This window comes from Eschrichtius robustus, chromosome 17, assembly GCF_028021215.1.
Source record: "Eschrichtius robustus isolate mEscRob2 chromosome 17, mEscRob2.pri, whole genome shotgun sequence".
NCBI classification, from domain to species: domain Eukaryota; kingdom Metazoa; phylum Chordata; class Mammalia; order Artiodactyla; family Eschrichtiidae; genus Eschrichtius; species Eschrichtius robustus.
Genome location: NC_090840.1, coordinates 5,203,420 through 5,215,940, shown reverse-complemented (window position 1 = coordinate 5,215,940; position 12,521 = coordinate 5,203,420). Strand labels below are relative to the sequence as shown.

Here is a 12,521-nt window from a genome sequence, read left to right as displayed (position 1 = left end):
CCGCGTTGCGTTGCATGGGGTTCCCCAACTTTCTTCCGCTCCTTGTATGTGACCCGGGTCAATATCGCGCCTCCCCGGGCTGGCGCGCTCTCGCATTGGGTCTCCGTAGTCCCCTCCAGAACCCTGCCCGGGGCAGCGGCCGCCAGGAAAGGGAGCGAGTGCGAGGGGCCGCCCCGGGGTCCGGGTGACAGTGACAACTCGGGAACCGCGGGGCGATCGGAGCGGTCCTCCAGGCGGGCGAGGGGACCGGGAAAGAGTGTCCCGGCGGGCTGTGGTTCGACGAACGCCCCGTTGCAGCTACCCCGCGAGGAGTCCCTGCCGGGGACCCGCTCTGCGCCCCGGGCGGACTCGGAGTTCGTGTGCCCTCTCCCCGCAGACCATGGCGCGGTTCCTGAGACTCTGCACTTGGCTGCTGGCGCTCGGCCCCGGGCTCCTGGCGACCGTGCGGGCGGAATGCAGCCAGGACTGCGCGACGTGCATCTACCGCCTGGCGCGCCCGACCGATCTCAACCGGCTGGTGAGTGTTGCGCGCGGCGCGGGAGCTGGTAACCGCGACCCTGCGCGGACAGCCCGGGTCCGCCGCGCGGCGCGTCTCGGGGTCACAGTCGGCGCGGACCCCTGGTGACCCAGGGGTCCCGACTGTTCCCCGAACGCTGACCAAATAGGTCTCGGGACCCGCGGCTATCTAGGGACCGGAAAGCGCGGCGGCGTCTCCGCGCAAACCAAGTTTGTTTTCACCCCGAGGAGGCGGGAGCCCCGAGCTGTACTGTCTTCAGCACCTCGGAGAGCACTGGGCCGTCGCCTCACCTGCGGCCAGGAAGGTGCTCAGTTACCCCGCCTCCTCGCGTGGCCCACCAGGGCCCCTTCCGCACGCAGCCATCTTCCCATCCTTCCCGCAAGCAATATTGACTTTTTTATTAGTGATATTCCGCTGCCTTTATTCGAATGTCATTTCTCTAGCCCTTTCAAGCTCAGGTCTCTCAGACCCTGACCCTCACTTGTGGGTAGGAGAGAGCAATGGGATGGGGAAGGGATAAAGGGAGGGGAGGAAGGGAGAGCGCAGCAGACTGGAGAGAAGAGGTCAGCCGCCGTTTTACAGACAGCAAGTGATGCTGGAATTCCACTTCTGTCCTGTCTAGAACGTACTTGTGTAACACCTACTAAGACAGCAGTTTACTTTGGCTATGAAGAGGGCACAAGAGAGGTGGCGGAGTCCAAAGAGGTCGCCACAATGCAAAGATAAATTACGCAGGGGCTTGGGGTGGGGGGGGGGGGAATCTAAGGTCAGAAGAACTGTCTTTCTAATCATGGTCTGTGTGCTCTTGAATCACTCCTGTTGCTCTACTGAGTCAGAATCTCTGAAGCTGGGACTCAGGAAGCTTCATTTTAACTAGTTGTCCCAATAATTCCTTTGCACTGTCTCCTCAATTTGTTGAACTTATGTGATAACTGAAGTTGGGCAGAGAATAATGTATTAATCCAAAGAGTTCAGCTCCTCACCAGAGCTTTTGAAGCAATTTTATTATGTAGATGCATAAAACAGGGACAAAAATTGAGGAAAGGATTCCACAAAACCCAAGGTGTATATTTCAGGTTAAATGTTTCTTCGTTCCATTTGGATTACCTGATCCACTTCATTTGACAAGTAGTAGGGCTTTATATTTAAACTCTGAGAAAAATGCTGCATCTTGAGTAGGGGTAACAATCCCCTTCGTCCATCTTTTTTCTTTCTGATTTGTTTTTTGTTTAACTGGTGAGTTTTCTATTGGAGCTTACATTTAGGATTGTTATTTTCTCTGTGAAAAGAGGCTTGTTGATGACTATATTGTTAGAATTACAGCAGCTCTGGAATTTTCGCTTGGATGAAAAAGACACATGAGAAATTAGGTTGCTTAGCCAGAACTATGTAGTAAAATCAATGTAACACATATTTATTGAGTTATTGAGTTTCTACCATGTGAAAGACACTTGTGCTTCATTCTGTGGTGGATACAAAGATAAGCAGGCATGCCATGATTGATGTCCAAATTGAATTTACCCTCTAACACAGAGGGTAAATAATACAAAAATGCATAGATGGCTACAGGAGCATATAAATATAAATTAACACCACTTCCATTCTGTGACTGTGCTATTCCGATTATTTGCCATTATTTGTTTTTGAAGGAATCCCTTTTAAAAAGCCTTTTGGTAACAGTATACAAATATTCAACATTAATTTTTGGCCAATAGATTATTTAAATTTCATTTTAGGATGGAAATATTCTTGACACCTGAACATCTTAAATTTTTAATGATGTTTTGATTTCTTAATCAGATGTCAAGAATAAAACAGAACCATTTTAATTAGATCTTTAGATTTTTATATATGCATATATTTAATTTTCTTAGACACAAAGCTTAAATAATCATTAAGAGCTGCTTAAATATATACCCTAAAGAATTTTGTTGCACTAATAAAATGCTTCCTTTCATTGTGAAAATAATATGTGTGTATTTCATATTAAGTAATATACCAATATATTTTAAAATCTCCAGAAAATGCCTGGTTTTTATGTCTAAATCATGGGTTGGTAACTGGGTTCTGTAAGTAGACTTCGGGGGGCCATAAAACCCCCGAATTGCTAGGAAATAACTTATATAGGTTAAAATTGGGTGGGAAAAATATCTTTACAATATTGCAATGGCACAGCATATACAATCTGTTAAAATGCAAAGAAAAATTCTAATTTGATTCCATTAATTCTCCACAATCTCCCCTTCTGAATTTCCTTCGATTTGCCTGTTCAGTACGGCAAAAAGTTGTAATAAGGAAAATGAGATCATTATATGGGAGTTTCCACATCAAAGCAAGCATAGAGTGGTCTTAAAAAAAAAAATGTGTTTGGTGAATGAAATCAGAAAAGCCTCTTTTTATCACTAAATCGAATTCTTTTCCCAGGCTTGCACACTGGAATGTGAGGGGAAACTGCCTTCTCTCAAGACCTGGGAAACCTGCAAGGAGCTTCTGCAGCTGTCCAAGCTGGAGCTCCCTCCAGACGGCAGCAGTGCCCTCGGCAAACAGGAGGAGCACCGCTTGCTCGCCAAGAAGTACGGGGGCTTCATGAAGAGGTACGGAGGCTTCATGAAGAAGATGGATGAGCTGTATCCCCTGGAACCGGAGGAAGAGGCAAATGGAGGGGAAATCCTTGGCAAGAGATACGGGGGCTTCATGAAGAAGGATGCGGAGGAAGACGACGCCATAGGCAATCCGTCCGACCTGCTGAAGGAGCTGGTGGGAGCGGGGGACCAGCGAGAAGGGGCTCCCCACCAGGAGGGCAGTGATGACGCAGACGTGAGCAAGAGATACGGGGGCTTCATGCGAGGCTTAAAGAGAAGCCCCCAACTGGAAGACGAAGCCAAGGAGCTGCAGAAGCGGTACGGCGGCTTCATGAGAAGAGTGGGTCGCCCCGAGTGGTGGATGGGCTACCAGAAAAGGTACGGCGGCTTCCTCAAGCGCTTTGCAGATTCCCTGCCCTCCGACGAAGAAGGTGAAAGTTACTCAAAGGAAGTTCCCGAAATGGAGAAAAGATATGGAGGATTTATGAGATTTTAATCCCCTTTCCCATCAGTGAGCCCAGGCCCCAGCAAGCCTTCCTCCACCCCGCAGTGAGAGACTGCTTCGCCGGTCGTGTTGTATTGTCCTGTGTTGCTTGCATTATATAGTTGACTTGATTGTCTGGATAACTTAACTGTACAACCTGAAAGCTGTCATTCCAGGTCCTGTGTTCTTTTGAGAATCCTTAAGCCTTCAAGTATTGGTCTCTTGCAGCTGTCTTGTTTACATGCTCAAATAGTTTTTGGTATTACCTTGTCCTTTATTTTTGACAAAACGCCAGTAAATGCATACTTGTATGTAGATATAATAAACCCATCACCCCAACTGCACAACATTCTTGCAAGTTTCTTCCCCTCCAGAGCTCTCATTCACCCTTAGGTCTCCACCGCATATCCTAAACTCACAGACAGTGAAACCATCTGCTTTCAACAGAAGTATCACTGGCCTACTCCTCTTCCAACTGCTGAGGCTGCAACAACATTTTTCATTTAATTCCTTGTATATGACATCTTAGATGAGCAAACACACAGTAGCAAAGCAAAATGTATTTCCACTCTCGTTTCTGGAATTCAGATACGTGAGGAAAAACCAAAGCCTCATAAAGATACAAACTGTACCCTCCTGTATAAGGAACTCTGCATTTACATCCAAATGTGTATGTCTCTTTTCTTCAGCAAAATATTTTAGACGTTAATTAAAAAAAAAATTAAAGGTAATTTAGCCCCATTTTACAAATACAGAAAGTGGAGCCCAGAAAGGTCAATTCATTGGCCCAAGATTGCCCAGCAGTTGAAGGGTAGAAATGGAATGAAGACCCCAAACTTCTTGCTCCCAAGCAATGTCCTTTCCACTCCAGTTCCCTGTCTCTCATCCAGGCCATGACCAAGAATTGGAAGGACTTGGGTCTCTATCTTGCTCACTGTTACCCAGCCCTACACCACAACCGCGGTGGGTCCTCCAGTATCTGATGAATGGACAGATGCATGAATGGAGGGATTTGGCGACCAGATCACTGGGCAAGGTATTATGAATGTTTTGGAAGGCAAATTCTCATCACACAAGGAGTTTATGGCTCCTTCACATTAATTAAACCATTTGGGACAATAGTCAGGTACAAAAAATGTAACATGTCTTTGTTTTTCTAATTGAAACCACCTGCAGCTAAATTCCCATCCACTGAGTCATTTTCCCAGGACCCTCACTCATCCTTTCCTTTGCGTTCTTCCCCCCAAATCAGAGTTTAGCAACTGAGGGAGACAGAGGAAGAGCCTCTCTCTGCTCTGCAGCCCAGGTCTGTGCAAGACCATGTGCTGCATCCCGATGGGGCGGCCACCGCCCCTCTGAGTCCAGCCCTGCTGGGTTCTCGGGACATCCCCACGGCCATGTGCTGTCCCCCCACCCCCTGGTCAGTGCAAGGGCTCACAGGTCCCTGCCACTCACTGATCCCCACCAGCTTCTATCTCATCTCCATGATCTTTGACAAACTAACTTCCAGGCCAGAGCCCTCCTCCTTTTGAACTAGAGATGCAGATAATGTAAGCGTTTGAAGCAGGTTGGAAAGGAGCTGATAAACAGCAGCAGGCCTGTGGAAATCCGTGTCCGGAGCAGTAGGAAATGATGGGGCTGAAACACATCAGAGATCTTAGGTCTCTATTCAACCTGAGCCAACTCCTTCCCTTGGAAATGCCAGCCCAGTACTTTTCCAAAGAAATCTGAAACCTCAATTTTCATGATCATATCTCAAGTTCTTAATTTCAGCCTATTGATTCCATTTAAACCAGTGTGGCCCAAACAAAACCCATCTGCAGGTCAGATTTGAGAGACAAGGGGCTAGTCCTTCGAGGGAAAAAAAGTCACTTAATGCTCTCCCTTGGAGACACAAGAGGGAGGAGATATGGGGATACATGTATATGTATAGCTGATTCACTTTGTTAGAAAGCAGAAACTAACATACCATTGTAAAGCAATTATACTCCAATAAAGATGTTAAAAAAAAAAAAATTCTCTCCCTTAAAACTAAGGATACCCAAATCTGAGAAAGAGAAATCCAGCCTGCACCCCAGAGACAGTATGAGTAGAATGACTGGTTCCTTCCCTTTAAGACAATAATCCAATTATTATGTTACTGTAAAACAATACGTGTACATATATATCTCACCCAATATGTATGAGAAAATACAATCAAATGAATATACACTCTTTTTCAGATCAAGCATGGTTCTTCCCGAGGAGCCTTTTCATTTCTACTTGGGGTAGCTGTGCAGACCGAGCTCAGATGTTCAGAGTGGTTAACAGACAAATGTCTGGCCCTCTACTTCACCGTCTGGGGCCCCTTCTGAGGGCCCACTGATGCCCCGGGGAGGACGCTGTCAACTGCTCTCATATTTCCTCACCCCTCACACCTGCTGGTGAATTGAGGGCCTGGTGGATGCACCACAAATGTTTAGGGAGGGAAGGAACAGAGGAGAGCGACGGGGAAACAGAGGAAGGGAGGAGAGAAGGGAAAGACCATGGAACACGATGGTTTGTTCCCCTTAGGTGCACGTGGGGCTGTCAGCCCCTGCTCAGAACATCAAACGAAGCAAGGAACTCACCCAGGCTGACCTTAACAGTGAGGTCACATTTTGCGCACAGCAAGGGCGGCTGTGCGCAAAACGTGACTCCTGTGGCTCGAGGGGTGCTGGGTAGGTCTCCCTGTGTCCCCAGATATCCCCCAGGCTGTCCAACCTTCAGTCTGAAATACCGTCATCAGCTTTATCTCTTAAAGGCTTTTATTTTCAAGACTTTCCTATTTAAATGCTGAGAGGCATTTGCCTAAGAGGCCCCTGGGATGCTCTTTTAAACGCAGATAACTGTGCCCTGGCTGTGGCGCTCAGCGTGTGTTCAGCACAGGTGCTCTGGGCCCCATAACCGCGGAAGGGTTAGGACTAGCCCAGGACGAGGACTTCAGGTTGATGTGTCCTATACTATATAAAAAGAGTGTATATATGTGTGTGCGTGTAGTAGTAATTGTCAAGCGTTGTACCTTGCCAACCCTGGGGAAGACTCTAAACACTTCTGCCCTTTACATCTTGGTATCAGAGTCTACAGTCAAGTACTGGATGGAACAACGCTTCACTTGGAGAAGAGACAGGGCATGATCACCTTCAATAGTGGGCATTGGTCAGTCCCCCATTATCAACAGGTCTCTCCCTGCAGCCAGTGCAGGAAATTCACCTATGGGAACCCATCTCAAGCCACAGGAGAAGAAACCCTGTCCCTTCCCTGCAGAGGACAGATACAGCAGTGGTTGGCCAGGTGTCATATCATGCACATGCTATAAGCAGAGACAAAAGAGCCCTCATTGAGCCTGAAGCAAGGAGAGAAATTCCCACATAAGGTGGTATGCCTGTCCCAGGCTGTGTAGCTTTTTATCTCTTGGTAAGGAAGCACTCCAGGCTCAAGGTCCATCCTTATGTGGCTGAGTGGGGAGTCTAAAGATTTCTCTTGAGACCGCCTTTCCCAAGAGGAATGTGTATTGCAACTATTCCATAAGATTAACTCTTAAAAGTGGAATTAGTGGATCAAAGAATATGGATATTTAATATTTTATGGTTATTGCCACATAGCTTTCAAAAATGCCATACCAGTTTATACTCCCATCTACAATGCATAGGCATCCTTTATGTGTGCTCACACTCTCACCAGTGTTAAATAATTTCAGTCACTTAATTTTGCCATGTGATGGGTAAAATAGCGTCTCGTGTTAATTTGTATTGTCTGTGGCTGGTGAGTCTGAGCTTCATTTCTGTTGGCTGAACATGCTTCTATAAATTTCTTGTTTATTTATTTGCCCATTTATCTGTTTGGTTGTTTGTCTTTTTCTTACTGATTTATAGGTAACCTTACATATTTTATTAAATAATCTATTTTTGTGTATATATTGAATTATGTAATTAAGAAGTTGAAGCTTTTCATCATTGTGTATATTAATCTGTAAACATAATGCCTCAAATTACAAGTCTCTTGAAAAAGCTTTGGAATTTAACTTTCTCAAAACTCTAGAAATCACATAATTGTGCTCTACATGATGTTACTCCAAGTAGGAAACAAGTCTAAATGTCTCCTGATGGAGGTATCCTTCGTACAGTGAAGCACAAAAAAACGTGGAAGCATTTGAGGGTTGGAAAATATCACATGGAAACTCCCTTGTGCACAAATAATCTCACAAAATAATCTGCCAACAACTAATCCATGCATTCAATTATTGACCCAATCATCTTTCCAAACTGTAACACGGTCTAGTGATGGCTGCCATAGCAAACAGAATGCGCAAAGCCTTTGAACAGAATAAAAATAGGACCATAAAAATAGGAGCTGTAAAAACAGGACTAGGCAGAAATGGTTTGATATGGTCAAGGATCTCTAAGTTGAAAGCTGTAATCCTCCTTGAAGCAGCACAGGAAGATTTGTGTAGTTGAGCATCTTCTACACCTGAAAGTCTTCAAAGAAACAAAAACTAAATTTTATATGACTGACTCCTTGTTGTATAGGGTCTTAGAAGATATTCCACCAAGGGAAAAAATCTTTGTAGTATTCGATCAAAATTTAAAAGCCACTAAAACAAACAAATATATATATATATATATATATATATATATATATATATATATACACACTGATGAGAGTCCATGCTCTCATCTAAACTCATAATGAAGATATGTAAAATGTTTTCATTTAAATACATAATTATGCTCAGAAAATGATGAGCATATGTGCAGCCTAGCACCAGATGAGAGAGATGCTGCACTAAGCAGGAGTTGAAATGGGGGCTCCTGGGCTCTGAGTCTGGAGTCTGGGGGAGGCAGCCTCCTCTTTATTTCATGACAACTGGGACCAGATGGCAAGAATGAGAGCCAGGTCCATAGCCAAGGACCTGAGATATGGGCAGGTCTTGCCCATCAGTTGAAGAAGGCTGAAAAAAGTCAAGATTGTCAACTAGGACTGCTGGTTACTTAGGGTGGGAGGAGTAAGTAGATACAGCTGAAGGAACAGAATGTGGGCAAAGCCACCCCCTGGCTTAGCCACTTAGATTTGCAATATGACTGACTTCATTCTGGGGAAGTGGCCCCAAACCTCCAATGTGAATTCCATTTCTGAAACAAAACTGTGAAAACAAGTAAGAATGAGGAAAGAGAGAGAGAAACAAATACTTTGGTTTGACATGAGTAGCACTATAAAATTCTATAATATATAAGGAAGATGATGTTAAGAAAGCCAACAAATGCAACAATAATGACTTCATTTGTGATGAAATGCAAATATTAAGCCCAACTGAAAAGGAAGTTTAAAGGACTTCCTGAAAAGGAAGTTTAAAGTTTAAAGGAAGCATTCCAAGATTTTCAAATAGATAAAGGCAGGAAGGCCATTCATAAAAAAGGGAGCAAGAAATGATGAAATTAAAATAAACAAGGTATATAGTTATTAGGAAAAAACACTAATTAAATGGGATAGATTCTAGACCAGACACAGTTAAAGACTGTTTTATATAATAGGAAGTTAATAATGAGGAATTCATCCACAACAAACAAAGAAATTTTTTTTTAAAAACTTGAAATCGAAGTTAACTGACAAGAATAGATTGAATGGCTTCAGTAAATACCTTTTAGAAGTTCCAAAAGATGAAACTGCAAAGAATGACAGAGAAGAAAATAGTAGCCCTTCACACCCACTGGAATGGCTATAACAAAAAAAAAAATATGGCCAATAGCAAGTGTTCTCCAGGATATGGAAAAGTTGGAACCCTCAAATATTTATGGAAAACAATTTGGCAACTCCTCAAAAAGTTAAATATATAGTTACCATATGACCCAGCATTTCCATTCCTAGGTACATGCACAAGAGAATGGAAAACATGTGACTGCACAAAAACTTGTACACAAATGTTTATACCAACATTATTCATAATAGCCAAAAAGTGGAAATAATCCAAACATCCATCAGCTAATGAATGGATTAATAAAATGTGATCTAACCTAGAGGGGTGGAATAGGGAGGGTGGGAGGGAGGGAGACACAAGAGGGAAGAGATATGGGGATATATGTATATGTATAACTGATTCACTTTGTTATAAAGCAGAAACTAACACACCACTGTAAAGCAATTATACTCCAATAAAGATGTTAAATAAAAAATAAAATAAAATGTGGTCTATCTATGCAATGGAATATTATTCAGCCATAAAAATGAATGAAACACAGATGCATGCATGCTGCAACATGGATGAACCTTGGAAACATTAGGTTAAGTGACAGAAGCAAGACACCAAAAGGTCACATATTGTATAATTCCATTTATATTGAATATCCAGAATAGATAAGTCCATAGAGACAGGAAGCAGATCAGTGTTTGCCAAGGGCTAGGGTGAGAGGGGAGTGAATGGGGAGTGACTGCTAATAGTTCTGAGGTTTCTTTTCCAGGTGATAAGACTGTCCCAGAATTAAATAGTGGTGATGGCTGCATAACTTGGTGACATATAAAAAATGACTGAATTATATCTCAATAAAGATGTTATTTAAAATTGTCCAGCTCTGGTGAAAACTATAAACCCATAGGTTCACTGAATGCAACAAATTCCAATCACAAAAAAAGAAGAAAAATACAACAAAATACATCACGGTCAAATTAAAAGCATTGTACTTAAAAATACAGTGGCTGCAAATTTCACAGGATTGAAGAAAGATTTTAATCCAAAGATAGAAAACATGAAGGGGGTGCCAACGAGGTTACATAAAAGTAAATCCATATCTAGCTACACCATAGTGAAATTTAAAACATCTTCAGTAAAAAGAAATCGTAAAAAACTACCAGAGATAAAATAAAATTATCTACAAAGGAATAACAGACAGATTGAAGGTTCTATATCAGACATAATATATGCTAGAAGACATTGGAAAATATCTTTTAAAAACTAGCCACAGTGTCGGAGGAGGATTGAAGAAAGTCAAGTCAAAATCTTACATTTAATTAAACTAGTATTAAGAGTGTAAAACTGAGACATTTTGAATAATACAAGTATTAATAAAAATTATAACAGCTTTATTGGTGTGTAATTGATAACAATAAACTGCATGTACTTGAGGCATTTTAAAGATATTGCTTCACAATGTTCAGGACTACACGCTTCTCACAGCAAGTATGCTGTCACCCTCATCTTCCTTTTTCTTAATTTTTATTTTATATTGGAGTACAGTTGATTAACAATGTTGTGTTAGTTTCAGGTGTACAGCAAAGTGATTCAGTTATATATATACATGTATCTATTCTTTTTTGATTTCTTTTCCCATTTAGGTTATTACAGAATATTTAGAAGAGTTCCCTGTGCTATACAGTAGGTGCTTGTTGGTTCTCTATTTTATATATAGTAGTGTGTGCATGTCAATCTCAAACTCCCAATTTATCCCTCCCCGCTCCCCCCCTTCCCCTTTGGTAACCATAAGTTTGTTTTCAAAGACTGTGAGTCTGTTTCTGTTTTGTAATTAAGTTTGTTTTTATTTTTTCATCTTTCTTCTTCTGTATATAAGATGTCTTTTTTTCCTTTGGCTGCTTTTAATTTGACCTTGATGTATTTTGTTGTATTTTTCTCCTTTTGTGTGATTGGAATTTGTTGCATTCAATGAACCTATGGGTTTATAGTTTTCACCAGAGCTGGACAATTTGGGGTCAATATATCTTCTAATATTTTATTATGACGCCCTTATTCTTTTGGAAACTCCAAATATACATACATTTGTCTCCTTGACGATGTCCCACAGTTCATTGATGCTCTGTTCATTTTTTTTTCAGGATTTTATCTCCATTAAGCACTTTACCTATATTATCTCACTTTCTTTCACAACAAACATACAAGTTAGTTAGGCAATTTTATCACCGCATTTAGAGCACTAAATGGTAGGTAACTTGCCAAGATTACACAGAGCTAGTCATTGGAAGACCAGCATTCTAACCTAAGCAGTCTGCTTCCAAGGCTTGTAATTACTTTTATCCACAGCAAAAGAGAATGCAGATCACGTCTAGGATAACTGTGGAAACCAACTATCCCCTCCTTCTCTTGTTTGCCTTGGGAACTTGTCACTTGACATACCCCAGAAGTGAAATCTGACCATAATGCAGAAGCATATTTTCCAAGGCTCTGTACTGTACTTTCTGAAACATCCAAGGTGTCTAATGCTAAATGGCATCAACCACGAGCTCCAAGCCTTCCCTGGTACCATCCTCAGGCATCATCCCAGGCCCTGGGAAGAGCTGAAAGGACAGCAGGAGCTCAGCTCAGCCCATGAACCAATCCACCAAGTCAACCTTAGACCTTTCATCGAGTTCATAACAACTAATGAACTAAATCCAGTATCAGAAGATGTGAGGATTATATGTTACAATCCATATCCACCTCTTCATTTCTTAAGACATGTTTTGACATTTGTCCCACTTTCAAAGTTCAGAGAGGAGCTTCTGTCCAGAACAAGAAAGTAATAAGTATAAAAATGGTCTCACAATGTATAGGAAAGAGTTCAATATAAGCCACAGCATCTTCCATATAAAGACATTAACGTAATAACTACACTGAAACTATGCTTCCAATAGTGGGAATCTGGGGGAGGAGGGAAAAAATTCTTAAAAGAATAGGAAAAAAGAGCTGTACCCAGCACCAGTCCCTCCCATCAGGAAACTTGCCCAAGCCTCTTAGATAGCCTCATCCACCAGAGGGCAGACAGCAGAAGCAAGAAGAACTACAATCCTGCAGCCTGTGGAATAAAAACCACATTCACAGAAAGATTGACAAGGTAAAAAATGCACAGGTCTATGTACCAGATGAAGGAACAAGATGAAACCCCAGAAAAATAACTAAATGAAGTGGAAATAGGCAACCTTCCAGAAAAATAATTCA

General features: G+C 42.3%; 1 protein-coding gene across 1 annotated transcript; it reads left to right on the top strand.

Annotated features, from left to right (window-relative positions):
• Positions 1 to 379: 379 nt before the first annotated feature.
• Positions 380 to 3,847, top strand: PENK (proenkephalin). Its single transcript, XM_068525983.1, has 2 exons — positions 380 to 517; positions 2,942 to 3,847. The coding sequence occupies exons 1-2, from the start codon at positions 380 to 382 to the stop codon at positions 3,593 to 3,595; spliced, it is 792 nt and encodes a 263-aa protein (XP_068382084.1). The 3' UTR covers positions 3,596 to 3,847.
• Positions 3,848 to 12,521: the final 8,674 nt, after the last annotated feature.

Excerpts from the sequence above, each read along its gene's own strand:
- PENK (XM_068525983.1), top strand. The coding sequence starts at position 380 with ATGGCGCGGTTCCTGAGACTCTGCACTTGGCTGCTGGCGCTCGGCCCC. Across the intron at positions 518-2,941 it reads CGACCGATCTCAACCGGCTG|GCTTGCACACTGGAATGTGA; the intron begins GTGAGTGTTGCG and ends TTCTTTTCCCAG.